We start from the raw sequence: 25,525 nt of genomic DNA on the forward strand, positions 1-25,525 counted from the left end.
ACTAGTGGTCCTAACTCCTAATACTAGCAGTTCCAAAAATAGCAATATATAAAGTCAAATCATATAACTCTAAAAATTCAAACAAAATCTCATTAGAACAGAATATTAATTCATATTGATATTCTAAACCATTGAAAAAAATTTGGGAGTTTTCACACTAGATTCAATCTTTTTTGTTTCATCTAATTCAACTTGCAAATCATTGACTTTTTGCTTGTCAGCTTTGAGCCAATTTTGGGCACAAATCAAAGCTTCAACCATAGTGAGACTCAATGAGCTATGAAATGGATCAAGTACTAGACTTCCTGTGTTGAATGCAGACTCAAATGACACAGTAGACATAGGAATGATCAATATATCTCTAACCATGAAAGAAATAACATGATATTTGGTTGCTTTCATTTTCCACCATGCCAAAATGTCAAATCTAGGTTTGTCATCTTTAACTTCATTCTTCAAACTCATTCCTTTGCTCATCACCCTATTTTTTTTCTTCATTTTCTTTCTAAATTGACCATCTCAATCCTCATCCTCATCACCCTGATCTACATTCAATTGTGAGCCAATGTTTGAAGCCAAAGTACTAGAAGTACTACTTTCAATGGAAATGAGATGTTGTATTGCATAATCCATAAACAATTTTTTGATGAGATCATCCAAATTTTTCACCATTTCTTTGCTTTTCTCAACACCATACATTTTATTAAAACATAATTCAATGTACTCAAACTTACAACATGGATTAAGAAAAACAATTACATATAAAAGATAGTTGATTCCACCACTTTCCCAATACTTGTTAAACTTCAACTGCATATTAGTTGTCATCTTTTGTATCACTGGATCATCGTTGTGCCTCCACTTATTTAGGGATTTCTGAATACTAAACAACCTCTTGAAGAAATTGTTAGTTGTAACATGCAATGATCCAAAAAAAAGAAAGAGTTGCATCATAGAAAACCTTCAAAAAACTTACAAAAACATGAGCACGTTTCCAATAAACCTTTTTAAAACATCCTCCTTCACTAGTAAGAAGATTGAACACAAGCCACAATATACTCAAAGTGATAAAAAAACTTATTCAAATTTTTCAGCAAAATCTAACATCAAATAAGTGAAGTTCCATCTAGTTGGCACATCAACTGTTAACACTGTTTTAGAATTTACACTAACTTCCTTTGCACACCTCTTAAAAGTTGTCAACCTACTAGGAGAAGACCTCATAAACTTGAATGTAGCCCTTATTTTACTAATTGAGGAGTCAATTTCCTTCAACCCATCACTGACAATCGCATATGCATGAACTCTCCATTCAACAAAGTATGATCGTTCCAAACACTTAGACCTCTACTTTAATATTAAATGGCTATATTGTTGGACTTGCATTATCCACTATTACACAACAAATTTTTTCAATCCCCCATTCTTTCAAGCAATTCTCTAGGGTTATCCATATGGTTTCACCTTTGTGGTCGACAATCAAACAAAATTTGAATATCTCCTTATGCAACCTAAATGCCTCATCAATATATAGTGAGCTATCACACACATGTAATTCACATTTTGGATTGATGTCCATGTATCAGTTGCAAGTGAAACCAATTGTTTTTTGCAAACAACAAGCATTTCAACTTCTCTTTTTCATCATTGAACACTTGAATGCAATATCTAGCAATAGTCACACGAGAAGGAATTTTAAAATAGGGTTGAGCCTCTTCCATAAACTTCCTAAATCCTTCATTTTCAACCAATTTAAAAAAAAAGTTCATCTAAAATTATCATCTTTGCAAGTGTTATAAGAGTCTACTCTATTGAATTCAACAATTTTCATACTAATAACATTAAGGTCATTCTCACATCCCTTTCCAATAGCAATTGTCTTTTGTTTCCTATCAACCTCCCTAGTAGGGTTTTTCATACAATCTCTCGCATGCCTTATATGATTTACCACAATACTTGCAAAAGGTATCACCATTTATCCTATTGAAATACATCCAAACATTAAAAGGGTTTCTATTAGCTTTTCTTTTTTTGTACCTTTGTTTGTCCAAATGGAGATAGAGCTTTTGTCCCTTGTTGTGTTACTTGTGTAGGAACATCTAACTCTTGTTCTGATAGTGATGGAGCTCCACTTGGTTCAGTAGGACATTGAGAGAGAGTAACCAGTGGTAGAGGACTTGAGGCATTCACGATTCCATTACAACTTCTATTTTTCATTTCTCTCATTTATAGATTTTGACAACCTGTGCAACAAATATAAAGGAAAAGTATCATATAAATGCAAACCACAAAATAAAATCATGTCACTGCTAAGGACTTGTAACACTTGAGCTAAGGACTTACAACACTTGTAAAACCAAATTACAATGTAAGAACAAAAGATAATAATGTCATCGCTAAACCACAGTCTAACTTAATTAGACAAATTCATATTAGGCATGTTCAAAAAAACTACAAACTACAAACTTAACTATAATTGAACTGAACTTAACTCAATAAAATCAAACTTTTTTTTATTTCAAAAATTGAACTGAAATATCTTTAAAAAAACATTGATCCCTAAAAAATTAAAAGTAAGAAATAAAAACGAAAAATCAGACTAGGCAAACAAAAAAGGGAGAAGAGGAAAGCAGACACTGCAATTTGTAACTATAACGAAAATCAGAATCCCATTGCCTCAAAATTCACAATGAACAAACACATCTAACTCTCATTATTATTATTTTTAAAACATAAATTTAAAAGGAAAAAAAGAATCGAGAACCTTCTTCGATAAAATGTCTAGTCTAAAAATGAAGAAAACTTGAGATTTTGTCTTGTGTTATATGAGGAGTTGGATCTTTGAAGCGTCAAAGGAAGAGAAAATGAGAAGACTGGAGCGTGGAGGTGCAGTTTGCGGACACGATTGATGAAAGTGTTGTCGCAGGAAGAACTGAGCTTTCCGCTTTCACGTGAGAATGAGATGAAGGGCTCAAGAACGAGAAGAGAAGGAAGCTGTATAAGCCATGGTGGGGGCAACAGCCTTCAACGGCGGCGATGAGGAAGACAAGGAAGGGAAGCGTTGGCTATGATAGTGGGGGGCGATGTGAGAGGCGAAAGGCGAGAGAGACAAAGAGTGAGGAACAGAAGAATTATGCAAAACATGTTTAACAAATATGTAAAATATGCAAAACATAAAAATTATGGTGGTAAAATGCCAAAAAAAAATTAGGTGATAAAATTTGCGAAATAAATTATAGTTGGAGTGATAAAATATGCAATCAAGCAAAAAATAAACTATGAACTAGGAAAATTAAGTGTAACATCATGAACTCTCACAAGAGTGAGAGTGATTGTTTGTGCAAAAGAAATGAAGCACAACAAGAAACAACTCTTGAGAGGCTTCCAATGGGAGAAAAACATGAATGAATTGAATACACATCGGAATAAGAGAGACCCTGCAAATATAAGACTATATAGTTTAGGATGACTTAAGAAATTAATTAATATTATTTATACCAACAAGTATCTACTTTTTCCTAGTCCATCACTTAAAAACTTCACAATTAAACATGCATGATTTGAAATAATTATGTGATGGGTGATCTATCGAAAAGTTTCCTAAGCATGTTTGACTTGGAACAATTGTGAAATATTTCACAAGAAACATGTGAAGAAGAGATAAAACATACTAAAAAGTCTCATGTTGATTTGTAGGGATAATAGTTGATGATGAAAGTAATTGGGTGTTAATCCAAATTGTTCTCCCAAACATTTCTCACCAAATAAAAAATTTATACAATAAAGTTGCATCAATACATAGGAAAATACAAACTTCAACATGAAAATGAAAAAAATGGAAAATGAGAATTTGTGATGGCTTCAATAAAGAATTGAAATATATCAACAACAAAAATATAATTAACAAAGAAAAAAATGGAAGGTAATGCCTTGCGAAACCACATATTAGAAACATAATAAGCCAAATATAGGTACGTACAACGTTAGTGAGACCGCATTGAAAAGTCTACGTGAGTCAAGTGATTTAGAAAACAAGACAGTACATCTAGATCTGGTGCCAGTTTTCGAGGATTCAACATTTAGATTTGATGCTATTTCACCTCACCACAGATTCCCATTTCATGGAACACCTTACAAGTTGCAACACTTGTGGTGCAACTTCTAAGCCTATGAACGTTGCCAATGAACTTCTTGAACGCCAGTGCAAAGTTGTTTACGGCTAGCTTGTTGTTGAATGGGTCTATGTTGTACTTTCCTTTCTCTATTGTGGCCAACAAGTTTGTAGGGATAACTTGTTCTTTGGACTTCACAACATGTGCATGGAGTTGTAATCTATGTTTGGGGGACAATGTGAAGATGAGTTGGTGGAGGGTGTTGATTGGGGTGACCAGTATTTGGGGAAGTGAAAGGTTGGGTATAGAGTGAGAGAGTGAAAGAAATAATGGATGAGGGGTTTTGCTGATCTGAGGGCAGGTAGGGAAGTAAGTGTCGTGGATGAAAGAGAATGAAGTTATAGAAATCTGAGGCCTTTGTGAAAGGATTTTTTCATGGTTATAAAAATTGCTCTAAAATATACTTGCTACATCGATTCAAATTTGAGTTGATGTGAAATTACTTTCTACATTAGTTAAATTTATAACAGATATAATTTTTTTTTATCTATTGTATCAAGACATCTTATTTAACATCTGTTTTTACATAGTACACGTTAAAACGAAGTTATCGGATATAATTTTTCCACTAGTGTAGGTAGAATTCAATGCCTTCGGCTTAGGTTCAATAACAACCCTTAACCACAAAACTGATGAATTTCTTTTGTATATGTTTGAAAAATATAAGATATGTAAATTAAATGGAGAAAAAAAATTGTACCTATATTTATTATTACTTAGAAAGCACTTTGGGGAATCCAATTTGCATAATTAAAATTCACAATCTCAATACTTGGAACATCCTTCCAAAATACCTAAGCTATCTCTCATGAAAATTAAGTATCTTTTAATGATAGTTAAATTATTTAAAACATATAAATTGATTGATTGAAAAGGTATCTTTTGTGTTATGCTATTAACTAATAAAATCATGTATGAACAGCTATATATTACTATTTAAAAATGAAAAAGAAACTTCACTGCTTCAGTCAAAAAGAAACTTCGCTGCTGAGATATGTAAACTAATCTTCACGTGTTATGATATGACAAATCTATGTGACATCATATTTTAATTCTTAATTATATTGACATCTATGCGAATCTTTTTTGTTTTTTTTTATAACAAATTATGAATATATTTTTTATGGTTGGTGGACAAGTGAAAATTTGAATAGTCACTAATAAAATGTCAATTCGAATTTTATATATATAATTTGTTTTATATAAGCATGAGTTATAACAGTTACATATTATATATAAGGTATGTAATTTCGGTATGTTATTCATGTAAAGATTTTTTTATATTTTTAATTACTTAGAAATTATATTAAATATCATTTTTAAAAATTATTATAAAAGTTAATAATTTCAATTGTATATTAATCTATAGTCGATCAATTATGCTATATTATCAATATATTTTAATTAAATTCTTGTATAATACTTGATGCATAAAAATTTTATTTTTATAGGAATATCAGAATATGGTTGCAATTTTGAAAAATCTCAAAAACTTGATTGCAAAAACTATTTTTGAGTATTCATTAAGACTAATTTCTTTCAAAAATATTTGAATATATTTAAAGGTGAGTTGTTTACTTATTGTCTATTTCTAACTAGGTTTTATCCATATAAGTCAAAATTTGAATTTTTGACCACTTGTTTATTTATTGAAACTCATCACCACTTAATTAACCATCCACTCATTAGTATATAAATATAAAATTGTTATTCAAAATAATATATATATATATAATGTGTTTTGTCTTATAGTTCATGGAACAAAAATTATAGGGAAAAAGTGTTTTATTTACAATTTACATTAATTAGTATAATTTTAATAATTATTACATTATTTTCATAACTTGATATTGAATGTATTTTTTATTAATACAACTGTTGAATTATATCTACATATTATCAAGATTGTTTGTATTAAATTTTATCAAAATTGAATAACAAAAATATAATCAAATCATTTATATTTTAGTATATTTTAAAATATTTATATTACATTAATTTTAATCTATATAAAGGAGATAACAAATTATTTATGATTAATATGAAATTTTATATATATGATCTATATAAAATGAACTTTCAATCTAAAAATAAGTTTTAGAAAAATATTATCCAATTACAAATTATAAAATTATCTTATAATTATTCAATCTAAAGATAACAATTTTTTTTTTGTTTTAGTTATCTTGTATACATATTAAATAATTTTTTTATTGATAGTATATTTGTAGAAATTTTAGAATATGAAATCAATTTTAATTTTTTAAGATATATAGTCAAATTTATCCCAAGTAGTGTAAAATACTGACAAATTAGTTCTTCAAAGGTGAAAAATTTAAATTTAGTCCATAAATATTTAAAAGTATGATAAATTAGTCTTGCATACAATTTAATGAAAATTTATTCTCCTAACTTTGCAACTTAATGTTAAATTGATCCTAAAAAAAATATAACTTATTATTAAATTGGTCCTTAAACATTACAACTTAATAATAATATGGTTTTACAAATTTAACTGTAAGATTAATTTGTCACCTTTTTGTATATTTAGGGAGTAAATTTATATTTTCTATTTTTCAGGGATTAATTTGAATAATTATCCTTTTTTATTTGAATCCAAATAATTACGAATTTGAAAAGAGGATGAATTGAAAAATATTACATTAATCTTGAAATAGTTTTAATTTTTAGTAAGCATTAGTTTGATATTGATTGTCTTCTTGTTATTTGCTAAAAGAGCGCTAACAAAATAAATTAATTCCATATTAAAAGTATTAAACTATATTGGAAGTTTGATTCTTTTGTGTTATATATATATATATATATATATATATATATATATACTACAATTATTCTCAGTAAAAATTATAGGCTCTTCAAAATTACATTTTTTAGATTTCATTTAAGATCAACCATATTACAAGATAATGATTGAATAAATTACTATAAAGTGAAATATTGAAATTATTTGATATAATTTTAATTAATAGTAATATGATATAAAAAATCAGAATAAAAGATAATTATACTCTCTCTAATCCTTTATATAAGAAATATATAATTAATTTACACCAAGCCTATAAAAATAGTTAAGTTAGATATTTTTAATTAATAACGAACTAAATTTAATTTTATTCTACAAATATCCATAAATTTAAATAGCGGTTATATCTAGTGATTTACATGTATTATAAGATATTTTTTTTAAAAAATTATGATATAACTAATTATAGTAAAATAATTTATAATAATTATTTTATTTTTTATTGATATTTATATTTAAAATATTAAAAATTCAATTTTTTAATTTTATATTTTAGTTTATTTTTTTATTTTATATTTATTATAATGACATTAGTGTCGGAATCTGCAGTCGCATATTACATTTACTATAAATTTACCAACTGAACTTCTTGGTCTCAAATATTAATTAGCCACTGAATGTTTCAATGACAAAGCATTATACTATAATTGCTTTGCTTTAATGCTAATTTCGCCACCTATTAGCGACCAACGTTTGATTTAAACTCCTGCTAATTACCACACGATCCTAATTTCATCTCTACTACGCAAAGTTCCGTTCTTACACAAAATGGTTGCTACATCTGTCGCTAGTTGCGATTGATAATTAGTGGTGGCAAAGTCTGGTTGCTACATCAAATTTTTTGGTAGTGTAATTATTATATCTAAAATGGATCTATATTTCTTATAATTAGGACAAAAAATATGTATCCATTTGTTTCTAAGATAAATAATAACTAGAGGAAGTATTTAATTCAAATTAAAATATAATACATTTTCAAGAAAAACGGTTACCTTAAGCAATTTTAAAATATATTTCGCTAGAGAAAATTAATTAGTAAAAGGACGAGCGAGAGTCGATCTATTTCTTTTTGGTCTTGAAAATTTCTTAATTTTGACGGAATTATAATACTTATACATTAACATAGAAATCCAGGCTAGTTATCTGAAGCCTATGTTGCGAGATTCCAAAACTCCAATTAATTTGAGCATAAACTAGGAGATTAATAACATGAATCGAATAATAATAATTTTATCTGTGCCCAATCACAAGCCTAGGTTTTTTGTCTTGTTTGTGTGATTTCAATTTGTCGTGGATGTCATGGAAAGCATGAACCCGCCAATCATACATCTACTTGCTTGTGCACACACAAAAAAATTTACATCTACTTGCTTTATTAATTTAATGAAGTTATTATCATAGTTAACATCTTCACAGTCCTATGCATATTCAATCTTTATATGTCAATTTTATCTTGTGAAAAAAAAAAAGACCAATAACTCTACGCGTTTGGTGCTACAGTGATTCCATTACGTATCATATGATCCCTCGTGTTGCCCAGCCAGGGTGCCAGCTTGTGAAGCATCTCAATTATAATCCCATAGGTTCACGGGTTTGGTTAAGTAGTATTTTAAATTAAAACAAAGACACCAAACAAAAACTTCAAAATTAGTTACCTATAAAACCCCCCTTACACTTCTCCAATTTTCATCACTCAAAATCAATTAGCATTCACAAACTAAGCATCATATCCCAAACCCTAATCGTTGTGATATCCTTTGTTGTGTGAAATGGCTTCCAAGGGCACAGTTGCATCCACTTATGTTGCTCTATTCCTTTGTCTCAACATGCTTTCCTACACTATGGTGAGCTCCACCTACATCCCTGTAATCCCTGACCCATCAGTGCCTTCTCAAAAGGGTACCTGCCCTATAGATGCACTTAAGTTGGGTGTGTGTGCCAACGTGTTGAACTTGGTCAATGTTAAATTAGGGTCTCCACCAACGCTCCCATGCTGCAACCTCATTAAGGGTCTTGCGGATCTTGAAGTTGCTGCATGCCTTTGCACTGCCCTCAAAGCTAACGTTCTTGGCATCAACCTCAACGTCCCAATTTCCTTGAGCGTAATTCTCAACAACTGTGGAAGGAATAACGCTGGCTTCCAGTGCCCTTGAATTCTTTATTGCTGATCCATATCCACACATTCCACATGTTGTTGGTGATCTTTGTCATGCATATTTCATATCTCTTTATGGTTAATTTTCTCTTTTCAATTCATGTTGTGTTGCATGTATTATTATTATTTTTTGGCGCTTGCCATCCTAATTTCTCACTCCTTCAACATTTGTTCTACTGACGGAGGGTTACTCATCATCCTCGTCAGCATCTTTGATTGCATCTGTAAGAGCTGTGGTATCAATAAAATTATGTGATTCTTATTAATTTCCAGAATTCATTTGTCATTTTTAAAAAATCTTTATAGGTACATATACGATATACCATTTCTTTTTAATTTGTCTTAGCGTGAAGCATATTTAGAAGAATAGCCTAAAAAGCTTTATTTAAGGATTAGTTGTATAACAAAGTTAAACTTGTTATATATAAAAAAAATTGATCGAAAAGGATGGCAACTATGATTTTATGTGCATGTGCAAATTACATTTTACTCCATTAACTTCTGTTGACTGACAGAATCCAAATGTCACACTATAATGCATAGCTGGGAACAACTTATCCTAATATACTTTGATAGCTTTGTAAAAGTGGGATGGAATATTATATATTAGATAAAATTGTCTAACTTATTTGTTACACCATTCAAGAAAAGAATGTAGTAACTAAAAATATCATCTCAATTTCAGAGATATTCAATAATGATGATTTTAGAAAATAGACAAATTCCTCAATGTCGTAAATTTTAGTCCCTAATTATTTTCACGAATTTTACTCCTTAATTTAAGTATCACGAATTTTGGTTCAGGTAGAAAAATTGTACAATTAATACATTTTGTGAAGATTTTTTAATTCAAACATCAAAATTAAGATAATTCTGTGACAGTTTTTTCATTAATTGTGGCTGTTTTTTTTACGTGGAGAAACAAATATAGATGTTTGGTATATAAGGGGGCAAAATTTGCAAAAAAATTTGGGGACAAAAATTGGCAACATTGTAAAACTTTGGGGAGAAAAAAATTAAATACAATTAAGGCTAGAATATATGTTTCAATCTTGACAACAAATTAAAATAGTTGAATATTATCGTCAGTACAAATGTTTGTCTTTTTATGATTTAGACAAGTTGAACAGATATGGCAAACTAGAGTTGATTAGCTGAACATAGCAGGCCACCAAAGTGTAATAATGGAAAAAAAAAAAGAATCTGAAGTTGGTAAACAAATGGAGTATTAGCATCAGTTTACATCGGTAATGAATTTCTATAAAATGCTCTCTTAAATTTTTAATACAAGGATTGGCAATAATCAAGCATTTCTTGAGAATATATTTATTTTTGATAAAAATAGAAAAATGAAAATGTGCGTGCTACGAAAAATGTTTATGCAGATTTTGTTTAGAACTCAATTTTTGTCATGCTTTTAATTGATTTCTAGAAATACAGGAATGTAAATGTGGCTCAAGGACTACCAAACAAACAGAGACCCTTGAAATGATATTCATGGATTGACTTTTGTGTTTTGTCTTTACTTATTATTTATCTTTTCTTTATTTATTGATTAATTTGAATAGAAACTTTTTTGTTTTCAAGTTATTATTTGGTATCTCGAGTTTTTAGATCAGGCTTAACTGAGATTCAATTCATTATCATATCTATTTCTAGCAGAAAAGTGCTAGCCTACATAGAAAAGGAAAAAGAATCCTAGCTATGATTTTTCTTAAATTCTTTTGTCTTGGATGTCATGTTAATCTTAGGACTATTTTCTTTGGTCTGGTAGTTATAGTATGTCCAATTCTTCTGGACAGTGACTGTATGCATAGCACTTTTCTGCACATGGAACAGGTTTGGTTTTCTTTTAATAGGGTATTTTCAGAAGCCAAAATGAGTACTTATGGTTGGATTTTGCATGCTTGGGTGCTTCATATTGCCTTCTTTGTGAAAAGCGGGTTGTTCTTTAAAACTTGAAGGACGCCCACCCCCCCCCCCCCCGTGTTATAAACGTAAAGAGGATGGGGTTTGTTATGTTTGATCTCTGTGAAGTCGTGTGTGAATTTGGTTAGAGCAAATGTCAAAATGCTTAGGATTGAATGGGTTTATGGCAATTCACTAATGTTGTATTTTAATGAAAGATGTGTTCTTACACTTTACTGTCAGCTATATTGTTATCTTTTAATGCAGGTGACGATAAAATCCAATTCTGCAATTAATCCCATGGTTGCTTAACATCCAGTTCCTGTGCTCTCTTCACATGCTATGACTAGCACAAGGCTATATAACATGGGAACACACATCTAGTTCCTGCAAAACCAAATGGCTGAAACAATGGAGACAAATTCCAGAGACAAAAAACGTGCATGCCTAGTTTGTTCACACTAAGTCCTGTCACAATCCGAAATGGCTTGTATAATAGAGTTAAGGGAGAAGTTTGTGCGTGGGCAAGCACTCCCACATCCATGGCCTTGCCCTAGATTCCTCCCTGGAGCCGCGCCTGCCTCAAACGGCATGGTCGGGCAACAAGACTGCCATTGCCATGGGAATGGCCAAGTCCCTCGAGCTCGAAACCCCCTTTGCCATGATCACCGCCAGCGAAATCTTCTCCCTCCAGATATTGAAAACTAAAGCGCCATCGTTGTCCACTTCAAGGAAGAAACCAAAGTCGTCGAGGTTCAAATGGACCGTCCCGCGGCATGAATTGTTGAGCATTCACATGCCTGCATATTCTGATTCTATTGTTAAGGGGGTCTCTACAGTCATGGTTCAAACTCCAGTTGGAATGGTGTAAGGATGCATGCAAATCGTGATCTAGTCACTGGTTTCCTCAAGAATACCATTAAGTTTAAGGTGATTGGCTTCTTTGTATTCTTTTCTCATACATTATAAATGTTGAGGTACATTTGTTCTATGCAATGGAAGCAGCTACCAAATGCTTGTTACAGTAATGCTTTAATTTGTTTGATTATCATATTATCTAGAAAAAAAACAAACACTTTAATTTATAATTTTTTTTAACTTTTTTTTGTCCTGTAACTTGATTTTGATTAACACAAATTTATTTTATAAAATTTGGAACAGAATGTGTTATTACAAGTTTAGTTTATTTGACATGATGAAAGAGAATGAAACATGATGAATTGTGTCAGAATTACATGAATATACAGTTGGTGCTAAATGTTTTATTACTACAGAATTGCTTAATTTTTCAACTATAATTAACATAATTACATAACATATACTCTACCATATTTACAATTATTACTATGATTACATAATTTCCATCAAAACCCATAAGTTTTAATTCTATCGAAATTGAGTTTTTGGTTTCTGTTGTCACTCTTAGCAAACCCAAAGAATTGTTTTTGTTTTGAGTTTCATGAGGTTTAATTTGATCTAAGTTGCTTTCATTTTTTTTAATCATGTAAATTGTTTATATTTTATATATTCAATCCTATGTGGCATATTGAGTATCAAATCATTAAATTAATTTCCACATATGCAATTTCATTGCCATGTCATGATGTCAGTGTTAAAATTTGATCGTAACTTAACAAATGAATCACATTTACTTAATTTTAAAAGTAAGGGGGCTTGTTTGGCTTAAAAAATATTAGGGCAACTAAGATCACGTGTGTCCCATAGGAAAAATGCAAAAGCCAAAATAAAAATCTTTCTGAACAATTAATTTAAAAATATATTCCTTTACTCATTATTATATTATTTTTTTTTCTCACAGAACTTGCATTGCAGTCTTATGGACATTTAGAACCTGCACTGAAGTCTCATCGACATTTAGAATTTTTTATGAGAAGGTTGTGCCCTCATCTCTAATTATTTGAATGATTTCATCTTTGTTATTGTAATAATTGATATATTAGAGTAAACTTATACTTCTGTTGAGTGTTGATACCATAATTGGCTAATGTTTTTTTTTTCCGATCTAAAATATCTGATGAGCGTCCGTATCAGGTTTTCAGCTTAAATTGATGTCTATTTCATGTTTCTAGTCAATTTTTTTAAAAAAAATATATTCTAAGATGATTTTTGAAAAAATTATATTAGAACCTTTAATTTTTAAATATTTTTTTGAAAAAAAATATTATAAAACGGTTCTTTCAAAAATTATCTTAAAAAATTTACTTTTAAGAGAATTTTTTGGAAAAATCATTTTAAAATTTTCAATTTTAAATATTTATTTAAATAAAATATATTTTAAGACGATTCTTTAAAAAATTATTTTAAAAAATCTACATTTTAAAATGATTTTTTAGAAAATCATCTTAAAATTTTCAATTTTTTTAAAAAGAAAACAATTCATAACCCTCTTAGATATTGAACCTTTTAAGTCGGTTCGAGAATCATACGCAATATACAATCTAAAACATTGGTTCTTTTAAAAAGAGTATATCTTTTAAATATTTATGTATTATAATAAGACGTTTAATTTAATAAATAATACTTTTTATAATTTAGTAATATATTTATATTAATATTATTTATCTTAAAATATAAATTATAAAATATAGTTTAAATGTAATTTATATTTTAATTTAAAAATTTAACTATACATAATAATAGTATTCATATATTATGTTAATAAATTAAAATTAATTTAATTTTGTCCTATGTAGTATCATATCTCAATAGGGTCGAGCTAGAATTCAAATAGATTATTCTATCAAAATTTATAATTTCTAATATGATACACATAAAGAAAAAGAAAAAAGACGTATGGGAAACACTCTACATCCTACAATATTTATTCAATTTAATTTGGAGCCCCGGTTTTTAATAGCGGTTTAATACAGACCACGTGATAGTTATTAAAGTTGTATAACTCTTTGTGGTACGGTTTCATTTTGACATATTACTTTCCTTATTATTTTTTATACGACAAGTTTGTTTGTTTTTTTTTTGACAGAATGATCAGTTAATTATAAATTGGTATGTATGATAATTTTATTAATTTTATAATAATCATTTCAAAATGAATAATATATATTGACAATATAAATGTTTTATATTGTTATTTAATAACAATTTTATCCATATATGATAACTTTATTTATTTTTATAATAATTATTTTAAAAATTATATAAAAAGTTAGGCATAATATCATAAATTGTGGAAGGTCAAGATGAGGTAATTTAAATTAATGCAACATCCGCGTCAAAAAAAAAATAAAAATAATGCAACATCAGAGTCAAATCTTATGCTTTTTAATTTATTATTATGAAAGCATAATAACAAACGGCTAACGACTAAATAGAGTAACTAAAACATCAGCTAGCAAAGGAAGTAGAAAAGTTACTAGGGGCAAAATAAAAAATCCTAGTAAAACGTAAATCCATGGACATGTCATAACTAGTTAGGCCATCTTCATTGCCACTTCCTTATCTTTTTGACGCAATTATTCTCAGATTAACGCACATATTATTGCGTGTTTGATTGTACGGTTCAAACATGCTATATTAAAATTTCGTCTTCCAAAATTTTAAAAAAAGCAAAAAGCTTTATCTTGCTTTGGGAAGATATGGATTCTCTCTAAACACTGAACCAAACATACTTTAAGTGTGTGTTTGTATTTACAAAGTGCGTCCAACAAAACGCCAAAATAAGATGCCCCCTTGCTTCTCCATTTTTTGCATGAAAAAATGGAAACTTTCGTTCAACATAGTTGGAACGATTTTCTAAGCCCATCCTAAGCAGGAAAAACAAACATTATGCATCTTATGCAGTTTCTATTTTAATTTGGTCTCATTTCATACATTAATTAAGGATGCTAGCTACCCATATATGTCCTAAGATTCAACCTCCATTAATTTAATTTAAGAAATTAACTCATTCGTCGGAAAAAGTAATCATAAAAGAAGAAAAAAAAACGACATCCTTAGCCTATAAATTCAATCGCGAAGTCTACCGCAAGGCACTTGTTCATCCATCAAGCTTTCAAGAGAGAACTGTTTGGAAATGGCTTCCAAGGGTGTTATTGCATCTGTTTCCCTTTCCCTCTTCATCGATCACTTTTTTGTTTCTGTTGTCAGCAGTCATAGCCCTATTAGACCAACGCCACTAAGACAACCCTTACAACTATGATCATTGTTATTATTACCACTATCTCTTGACACAAAATTATTATCATCACAATTGTGATCGCCACGCCACCTCGTGTTAAACCACCACCACCATCACCTTGTAACACAAAATCACCACCACCTCCACCCTTAGTCTCACCACCACCACTCCCTAATTCACCACTGCCACCGCCCCCTAATTCAACATTGCCACCACCACCCTATAACATACCACTGCCACCACCTCTAATAGACAAGTATAATTAAGAAAATAATATGCATGACCCCATCATCGTATTCTCTTGTGTTACTTCATATCATGGTGTTTGTTTGTGTGCATTTGAAGTTAAGGACACCATTGTTCGAGCTTGCTACATATGCGCGTGCATATGTGCCAATGGACACTATATTACCGATAAATGTCCATACATAATAAATAATACTACACAAATACAATTGTGTTTTTGTTCTTCTCGTGGATGGAGTCTCCTATCTTCTTCCTTGCTATCTTTGTTTATCGTCTTTTAGTGAAAGTTGTTCAATAAAAGTGTGACTCAAACACCACATCAAAATGAAATAACAGAAAACTGAAATTCACTCCTTGTATGCTTCATTTACATATAGTGAGTTCTTATATATACTAGAAGCTAAGCAAAATAAAATTTGTAACAAAGTAAGAAACTTTGAACATCCTAACAAACTAGCTAACCAACAACATGCATGCAAGGCTTAGAAATTAAATAGCAATTAAGCCACATGAGCTGTTGATTTGCAAGTTGTTACTGGTGTTTAAACACTTAGAACTGTGGATCGATGAGTCGATTGAGCCCAATCGCAAATATGGCCAAACTAAATTCTAAAAACTGATTGTCTAATTAGAAATAAATCTTTTTGGCTCAAGTTGTTTAACCTGGTGGGTCAATTGGGTTTAGCCCCACCCAATAATTAAAATAAAAAAAATAAAGATATATCATATGGTAATATATATATGAAATTATCAATATTAAGTTAATAACATAACATACTAATTATTGGTCAACAATAAAAATGTTGAGTTAAAAAATTAACATAAGAAAATTAACATCAAGAAATATAGTAATTTATTTTATTTACTACGTACTAACATTTTCATAGACTCACCGAGTTTCATGCTATCCTTTTACCCACATCATCAAAACACCGAACTGAAATTAATAACGCATTTATGTTGCGTTAAATTACAGCACCCTTTAACACTACCATAACATAGGTTCGTGAAGCCGTATCATGTAGATAACATATAAAAGCCTTGTTATTTTAGCAAGTATTAGAATACACTTATACACAGTATCATACCGGCCGCAACAAAAATTTCAAGCTTCCAGAAACATATATAACACGCTCCCACAATGCATGAACGAAAATTCAATTGGATTCGATTTCGAAGCACTTTATTAATTAATTATAAACAATAACACTGAAAGAGAATTATATATATTCACATAAAATTGAAAAAGCAAGTATTTGGACCCAGGGAAACAAATGGAGACACACGCATAGCTAAGAAATAGGCGATGCAGTGAGAAGTCTAAAGTATTTCATGGCTGGAAGATTCAGAAAATGGCGAATGGTTGTGTGGCATGCAACTTGTAGGACTATTTGGAGAATGGGAAATCGGATTGTGTTCGATGAAGGAGCAGTGGACATGGGAGCTATATACAAGCTATTAAGGCGATATCTCATGGCAGTGGTTTGTATAAGAGGGGTTCTAAATCTGGTCTTTTTTTTTTCTCTAACTGGCGTATGAACTTGCCAATGTCTATATGCTTGATACAAGTAGACATTTTCTTTTTGGATGTGGGCTAACAGTATTGGGGAAAGGCTTTTTTTTAAGGGATTTTGATGTAAGTAATATATTGTATACCTTTTACAGCTATATGTAGCTGAATCTCTATTTATATTAATACAAAAGTTCATTTGCCTTTCAAAAAACAAAATGCATGGGTGATGCAGCGAATAAACACAGGCTTCCATGGCTTCTATGGATGATATGGGAAAAATAATACGATGCCACGAGTAAGGGATTTAGGAATTCTTCTTGTGCTTTTGCGAAGCGCGATAGGCTCCGAATTTATTTATTTTTATATAATTTGGTTATAAGACAAAAGACATTAATTTATCATGTATTTTATCAGGTAAAATTCAAATTAGGAATTAAATTGACATATGAAACATATTGAGGAGGAAAGTTATAACATTTATTTTAATTACTAGAAAGTATCTTGTGTATTTTCCAATTACTAATAAATACATGTATAGTATAAAAGTTAAATATTAAAAATAAATTTAACTGATATATATTTATTAATTTTAATTATAGAAAAAATATAATTTTAAATATAAACAATTAAATATTTTTTTTGTAAATAAAACTTTAATTATTATCGCAATTAGTATAATTGTTTAAATAACAAATTGCAAATTTCTTGTTCAGTTTAATTTAATTTAAAAATAAGTAAATATATGATTTGATTGAATATTTAATTAAGAAAAAATATTAATTTGATTTAATGTAACAAGTTAAAATATGTGTCTCGTAAAATGAAGAAAACATATAATTATGTGAAGAATAATACATTAAAGAATTATCTTATTTTTAAGAATGATATATAATTTAAAATTGTTATTTAAAAGACTGAATAAAAAACTAAATTAGTATTCTAAATTTCTGAAGGCCATTTTAATAGCTTCATGTATATTTTAAATGTAATTAAGATGAATATACATTTAAATTTGAATGATGACATATATATATATATATATATATATATATATATATATATATATATATTATCATAATTATGACATATATTGTTATGGTTCATTTAAAATCTAGAAGATGTATTTGCATCGTGAAATTAAGCAATACCCCGGAGTATAAGGCATGCGCTGCCGCCAACCGAAGAAATTCTAGTTACCTAGCTTGTTTGCATTGTTTTCTCACTTTAGCCAAGTACAAAATATAGATATTTAGAGCAATATGGTCTCATTTCAGACTTTGAATATATATATATATATATATATATATATATATATATATATATATATATATATATATATATCACAAATTCAACCTCCATTAATTTAAGAAATTAATTCATCGGGAGCAAAAAGTAAACATAAAAAAAAAAAAAGATACACACATAAACTCACATACTTGACCCCTATAAATTCTCTGTCAAAGTTCAGCTAACACACCAGCAAGAACTAGCAATTGTTCACCAATTAAGGTTTCAAGAAGTTTTAAGAAAATGGGTTCCAAGGGTGTTGCATCCGTTGCCCTAATTCTGCTCTCCCTCAACCTTCTTTTCTTTTCCATGGTTAGCTCTAGCACCCCTCCCCGTGTTGCCCCTCCCTCGATGTGTGCCCCTGTCAGGCGACCACCGCCACCACCACCGCGCCAACCACCGCCATTGCCACCGCCCCTTGTCTCGCCCCTTCTCTTCTTAATAAAAGAACTTTTTAAAATATTTGTATGTTTCCTTTATCACCTTATGCTAATGATTTTTTTTTTTCAAGAAGCACCGTCCAAACTCGCAGAGCATCAATTGGGTGAGGGTATAGGGAGGCACTTAGAATTGCACCCACCAGGCAAGAGAGCAATTGTCATCGCCCATCAAGCAGCGGAGATGCTTGTCGGCACGGAGGACTTGGACCATGACTTGCATCGTTGACTGAATGATGTAATCGGATGTTGTGGGTTAAGGGAGAAGAAGAGTGAGTGCCTTGTTTCGAGGTCAAGGTCCTTCCTGAGGGTTAAGCTTTTACTCAAATATTCTCTGCACTTTATTCATTTCATGGAGGGTCCTTTTATACAACGTGTTTCATGCATGAGCCTTATACGTAACTACTTACAAGTGGTTATAACGAACTAACGGCCCCTCTAACTAACTAACGGTCATGCTAGCTTATTCACACGTAATCATCTAAGTGTCTAGGTCTCGAGATGTTCCTCCTTGGCCTCTCTGCAAGTGCTTCTTCGTTCATGGTGCTTGCTGCACTAATGGTTCCATCATCATCCCGCCCTGGAAAACTCACCTTGTCCTCAAGGTGATGGGTCCTGCGAATGTCATCCCACTTCTCCCATGTAGAGTCCTCGGGTGCTAAGCCAACCCATTGTACCAAAACGAACCGAGTTGGGGGGTTAGTAAAGAGATCCATTCGTGAGTCGAGGATGGTCAAGGGCTTCAATATGGGCTGATTTTGGACTGCGTCTGGTGGAAGGGCGGAGACCGGAAGTTCCAAGGGACCGTGGTGGGGTCGTAACATGGAACAATGGAAGACGGGATGGATCTTAGATGCCTCTGGGAGTTGCAACCGATATGCCACCTTACCAATGCGTTCGAGGATGGGGAATGGTCCGAAGTAACATTTGGCGAGCTTGTTAGGGGATTGATCTTGCAAGGAAAGCTGACGATGAGGACAAAGGCAGACGTAAACCATCTGCCCCTCTTCGTACTGAACATCACGACGTTTCTTGTCCGCAAGGAGTTTCATATCCTCCTGAGCTTTTAAAAGCTTCTTCCTGAGTGTAGTGTGGACAACACTCCGTGTGACTAACATGGTATCGACTGCATCGTTTCGCGAAGAGCCTTTGAGGTAGTCTGAGATAGAAGGAGGAGGCTTGCCGTAGATGACCTCGTAGGGAGTGAACTCCGTGCCGAAATGTTGTGATGTGTTATAGGACCATTCAGCTAAAGCCAGAACAAAGATATTGTTCAATCGTGCGGTTCATCACTTCGATTTGGCCATCCGTTTGTGGATGGTAAGCCGTGCTCATGCATAACGTCGTTCCACTCAGCCGGAAAAGCTCTCGCCAGAAGGAGCTAACAAAAATGGGGTCTCGGTCGGAGATGATGCTCCGGGGAAACCCGTGTAGTTTGCATACGATATTAAGGAAGAGGTTGGCCACCTTAAATGCTGTATAGTGGGAAGGTAAAGCTCCAAGGTGAACTCCCTTGGAGAACCTATCAACGATGACGAGGATAGTCGTGAATCCGTTAAAGCTTGGAAGGTGGGTCACGAAATCCATGGAGAGGTCCTCCCAGATGCTTGAAGGTATTGGAATGGGTTGCAAGAGGCCAGCACTTTTGCGCATGATGGGCTTTATTTGTTGACAGGTGTGGCAGTTGCGAATGAAGGTCTTAACATCCCTGAGCATGTTGGTCCACTGAAAATTGGAACAAAGGCGGTGGAACGTTTTCTTGACGCCGAAGTGGCCCGCGAGTGGGGTAGCGTGATACTCGTGCAGTAATGCCGAGATGAATGGATTCTGTTCATCAATCCAGATTGCACCTTTGAATAGAATGAAATCACCTGAGATGGAGAAGTCAGGATGATCTGCAGGGGCAGTTTGGATTGCTTCACGTTGCTTTTGAAACTCTGAGCTTTTTAGTAAGGACTGCTTTAGTTGGAGTAGGAACTCAGGGTGTGGGACGGAGAGGATGAAGCATTGTCCTTGGGAAAATACTAGACTTGTCAGAAAAGAAAGGATAGAAATTGATGGTAAACTTCATTCTTGTTGTGGAAACATGCTAAAACTAGGGGTGCTAAAAAATGTTGAACTGAACTAAACTGTGAAAACTAAATTGAATTGGAAAAATGGTTCACTTGAACTGAACTGAATTAAAAAGTCGTTCAAGCAAACTAAACTGAACTATTTTTTTAGTTCAGTTAACTACATTTAAAAGTTTGAACTGAACTATTTTTGTGGTTTGAACAAAACTGTTAAAAAATGGTTTTTCTTAAAAGGACAGAGTTGATGCAAACGTTTCTCACATGGAAGACAAGTTGAGTTTTGGGCGAAAGTTCCTGAATCCAAATCCGAAGCTGTACTTTGAAAACGTTTGCAAATAACATCAACAACCAATTTCAGTTTTGCAATACATAATTAGCAATCCATATAACATTGTATTTAGCTTGCTAAAGGAGACCTTTTTAGTGGTTCAATCAAAAAATGTTAAAATATACTACTGTCATGGTATTGTAGCAACGGGATTGGTCTTTCCATGGATGCACCGTGCTTCCTTTGCCTTACGGTCCAATAGTTCACTAACTAAACTTTTTCACTGGATGTCTAGTTCAGTTAATGAATTGTTTTGCTAAAAGAAAGTTCAATGCAATTTTTGTTTACAAACAGTTTAGTTATTAATAGTTTAGTGCAATTCAGTTATAGTTAAGTTTGCAATTTTTAGCTTATTTGAAGAGCCCTAGCTAAAACTAACCAGGATCTAGTTAATTTCCAGGAGAAGGCATAAAAGATATGATATCCATGGTTGACTTAGACCAATGACTGGCAGAGATGTTGTTAAAATACATCCCTGAGTACACTCAACAAATGCTAAAAAAACCTTAGTTAGGTACACCCCATTTTGCTACTATTCCTGATTGTTTATCATACCCTTTTTCAAATGAGAACCTCAGAATGAGAAGAAACAGATCCTGAACTTTCAGTTTCACTAGGTCTCTTATCAGAAGACTTCCTCTTCCATAGCAAATCATTTTGTCAGACCTATAGTATACTGTCTCAACAAGTAGTCCCTGGACGCTATTAAAAACATGTAAGAATATACTCTCAACAAATTAGAGCCTTAATTTTGAGATTGTCATATTGTTAATGTAATATCCTTAGAAGTAAATCATGTGAGCAATTTTATGTGAGAACTTACCTCACATGAGTTGGGTAGATCACCTCCATTGCCACTCTCCAGTTTATATGTAAAATTGAATTCATGTTGAACAAGGGACTTGAAAATGTGCATTCATCTCTGACCACAATGAAACCACTGTTACCCAAATTAATGACATGTAGCCCCTAGACAAAGAAACCAAACACATAGTAAGCAAAATAATCATTTGATTTACCCTGTTACTTCCTTTTATACTAAAGATAGCAAGCTACCAAGAGTTAATAATATGTGTGCATATGTGCCCATGCCTCGACTATATTCTAACATGAGTTAGTAGATTACAAAAATCACTAATAAATGAAGATATAATCCGGAAAAAATTGAGCATGCTTTAGTTCATTAATCCTTTTCCCTTGGCTTTTAGTTATTGATTTTTAAAGAAACCTAACCGTAGAGACACGCTAAACATATCACTATCACATAACTGTAACTCTAATTGTGGACGGAGACAAAGAATCTAGCTGTATTGTACAAGATTTTACATCGAACATCATGTGACATGGAATACAAATGTTGGGGAGAGGCTAATAATGATAGTTAACATGTTTTTCAGGAAAACTTTTGAATATCACATCATGTGACATGCAAATATGACTCATGGACGCAGATAAAAAGAGGGGAATTTAAGCTTTAGCATCTGAATTTGGAAAGACTCATGTAATGCCAAAGGAATTATTATATTCAATCCACAATAGTAATGGCTCAGTTATGGTTGTACACTTGGAAAGGGTGAGAAATTTGACATAAAAACCAGCTGTCATACTCATTCTTATTTGCCAATTAAAAATGGCCGAAAATTAAAAAGAAAACAAAGCTAAAAAGAGGTCATTACGTGTCATTTTTTAATTGCTAAAATAAACAACACTAATGCAGGATAAGTGGTTTACATAAACAAGCTCAGGGAACGCACCTGTCATTGCAATTGAGTATAGTAAACCTTGAAACTTCCAAGCCTTTTTGGACAGATTACATACTAAAAACTGAATTTATATGTGAAAGGAACTGTATGAACTGCAAGACCCCTACAGACATTTTTCATGGAGCCAGCCATAGGATTTCCTTCCAAGCCTTCTTGCATATTGCACTGAGGAATAATGTGAAATCAATCAATCTAAATTGGGACCAAAATATAACAGATAACACCACTCTCGTAAAACAAATAAATGAATATTTGAAAAAGGCTACCAGAACCCAATCTGTGTTTTTATTGTATACTGAACTGAGGAATACATAGATAGAGTGTTGGTTTTATACATGACTAGTGATGCTAAAATTAGGGAAACAAACTCATAGACTTTGGCTAAATTTAAAATGACAATGATTCTCCTAATATGTTGCAATCAGCAACTTATTTTAATTGCATATATCAAGGGATACTAACAAAATTAAAGATTGATCATAAACAGATCAGCTGCTTAATTTTCTCTGCTGTGTCAGACATTATTTGTCACATCTAGCCTCTTCAATTTGAGACTGTTTTCAAGTATTATATATGGCTGGTTTTTTAGTGCATTGCTTAAATAAATTCAAAACAGAAACGTGAGGCCACAGAATTATTCGGCAAGAACTCAGAAGGTCAATTAATTGAATTGGAAGATGTTGAAAAGAAAATGGTCACCTCTACTGTTATTATGAATGACAATTCAGTCAAAACTCAAAACTGGCAAAATGCTCGAGACATCTGGAGTTGTGAGATCAACAAGGCTCCCCCATGCTTGAATGATAGCATCTTTCCAGCCGCGTTTCTTATCTATTGCTAAACAAAAAAATGAGAATAAATAGAAATAATATATAGGTTCCTCAGACTCCTAAAATCTTACAGGACGACAATTAAAGTAAGTGAGGTCTTGAAGAAATTTACAAGGTCTGCAACTTTTGAAACCTTATTACTAATTCCTCAAAATAATACTAGTGGATCTGAAATTTTGCATCATGTTTATTATTGTTGCTAATATGTGGATGCTGAACATGTTAGCAAGGCAAAGTGTTGGTTGCTTTCGGTCCCCTCTTTCTCTATTTCTTTTGTTATTTTCTTTGCTTTATTACTTATTTTAGTTCTTTCATTCAATCACTTTTACAATTCTCTTATTGCTTCGTGTCTGTCAGAGTCTAACACTATTTAAAATCTCTGACTGCTTGATGTGCATGGCAATTTTTAAGAATAACTGTTTGACATAGGAGTTAGAATTGCTGATAAACATAACACGAAGTACTGACAAGCCAAGACAAGAAAACACTGCTTGAGAGATATACTGTCAAGGAAACTCAGGTCAGTATGTTTAATTTTGAATATTGTGTTGCCTGCATCAAACTCTACAATTTGCCATCCGAGTTAATCTAGTCAGCATATTTAATTATGTTGGCTTTTTATTTTGAAAATCTTAGTATATTTGGAGCCTCACAAAGGCGCTGGCTTAATGTCTTAAGAGTTATTCTTTATCAGGATCCTAAACTGAGTTATGCTTTTTATTAGTTTTCTCATTCAATATTATCTGTTTTCCTAAACTGAGTTTTAAAAAAATATAAATTTCTGTTTGCATGTTATTAAGTAATTGTATGTGGAAAGAGTCCCTCATGCTTTCACATATGCATCTTCTCAAGGTTTTCTTAGCTGTAATTCAGTTTCATAATTTTGAACCTCGTGTACTATTTACATTATTGGCATACTATTTTTCTTCAATTATGCTGCCATTTTTAATATTTATTTTAATAAAAAAAATTCTGCATCGGTTCGGATGCAAACTGATGCAGAAACTTTGTTTTTTGCACCAGTTTTCAGAAGAACTGATATAGGAAGTTCAACCAAATTATCCGTTTAGGCATAAACCGATTTAGGGGGAAGATTTATAGATACACTTTCTACTTCGGTTGAAGCTATAACTGATGTCGTATGAAAACATTTCATTAAAATTTAATGAAAATAGTTAAAGAGACAGACAAAAAAAAAAACCAAACACATTTTCTAAATTTAAAATTTTGAAAATGGAAATTATTTTTACAAAATTCTTTTTTATCATTTTCAGTTTAAATAATTTAATTTTTTAATAATATAATTTTACAAAAATTACTAAATGAGTCTTATAAACCATTTTATATTTCATCAACATTTATTTTTATTTAAACCTATAATTATAAATCAAACTTTTAAAAATGAAAAAAGAATTCTACGATACTTTCATATGTTTTTAAATTTTTAAATATTCATTTTATTTTAATAAATATTTTATTGAAACATCACTTTCTCTCTTCTTTTCACAGGCTTCCGAGCTTCCTTTTTATATTTATGAATCCTTTTGAGTTGTGAGCTTCTGCAGAATATATTTAATTCACCAGTCAAGACATGGCGATTCTGGATCCGTGGTGATGTTGATTGATGAGGCTGGGGTTGACGATACGATGGAGCAAACCATTTATTGATCATTCATTTATGTGATAAGCAACAATTATGGCTCCCTTTCTCCCTAACTTATGCAACTCTATTTATTCTTGTTATACTACTATATACAATGAATCTTTATGCTTTTTTTTTTAAAAGCAATTCCTAGGTGCAATACTAGCATCTCTTAGGAGATGCTTATAT

The 25,525-nt window shown here is 31.5% G+C and overlaps 1 protein-coding gene across 1 annotated transcript; it reads left to right on the forward strand.

The window, feature by feature from the left end:
- The first annotated feature begins 8,683 nt into the window (after positions 1-8,683).
- On the forward strand, positions 8,684-9,426 carry LOC100527767 (alpha-amylase inhibitor/lipid transfer/seed storage family protein). The gene has a single exon (NM_001250159.3). The coding sequence runs from the start codon at positions 8,766-8,768 to the stop codon at positions 9,147-9,149; it is 384 nt and encodes a 127-aa protein (NP_001237088.1). The 5' UTR covers positions 8,684-8,765; the 3' UTR covers positions 9,150-9,426.
- Positions 9,427-25,525: the final 16,099 nt, after the last annotated feature.

The sequence above is a fragment of the Glycine max genome, chromosome 15, assembly GCF_000004515.6.
Source record: "Glycine max cultivar Williams 82 chromosome 15, Glycine_max_v4.0, whole genome shotgun sequence".
NCBI classification, from domain to species: domain Eukaryota; kingdom Viridiplantae; phylum Streptophyta; class Magnoliopsida; order Fabales; family Fabaceae; genus Glycine; species Glycine max.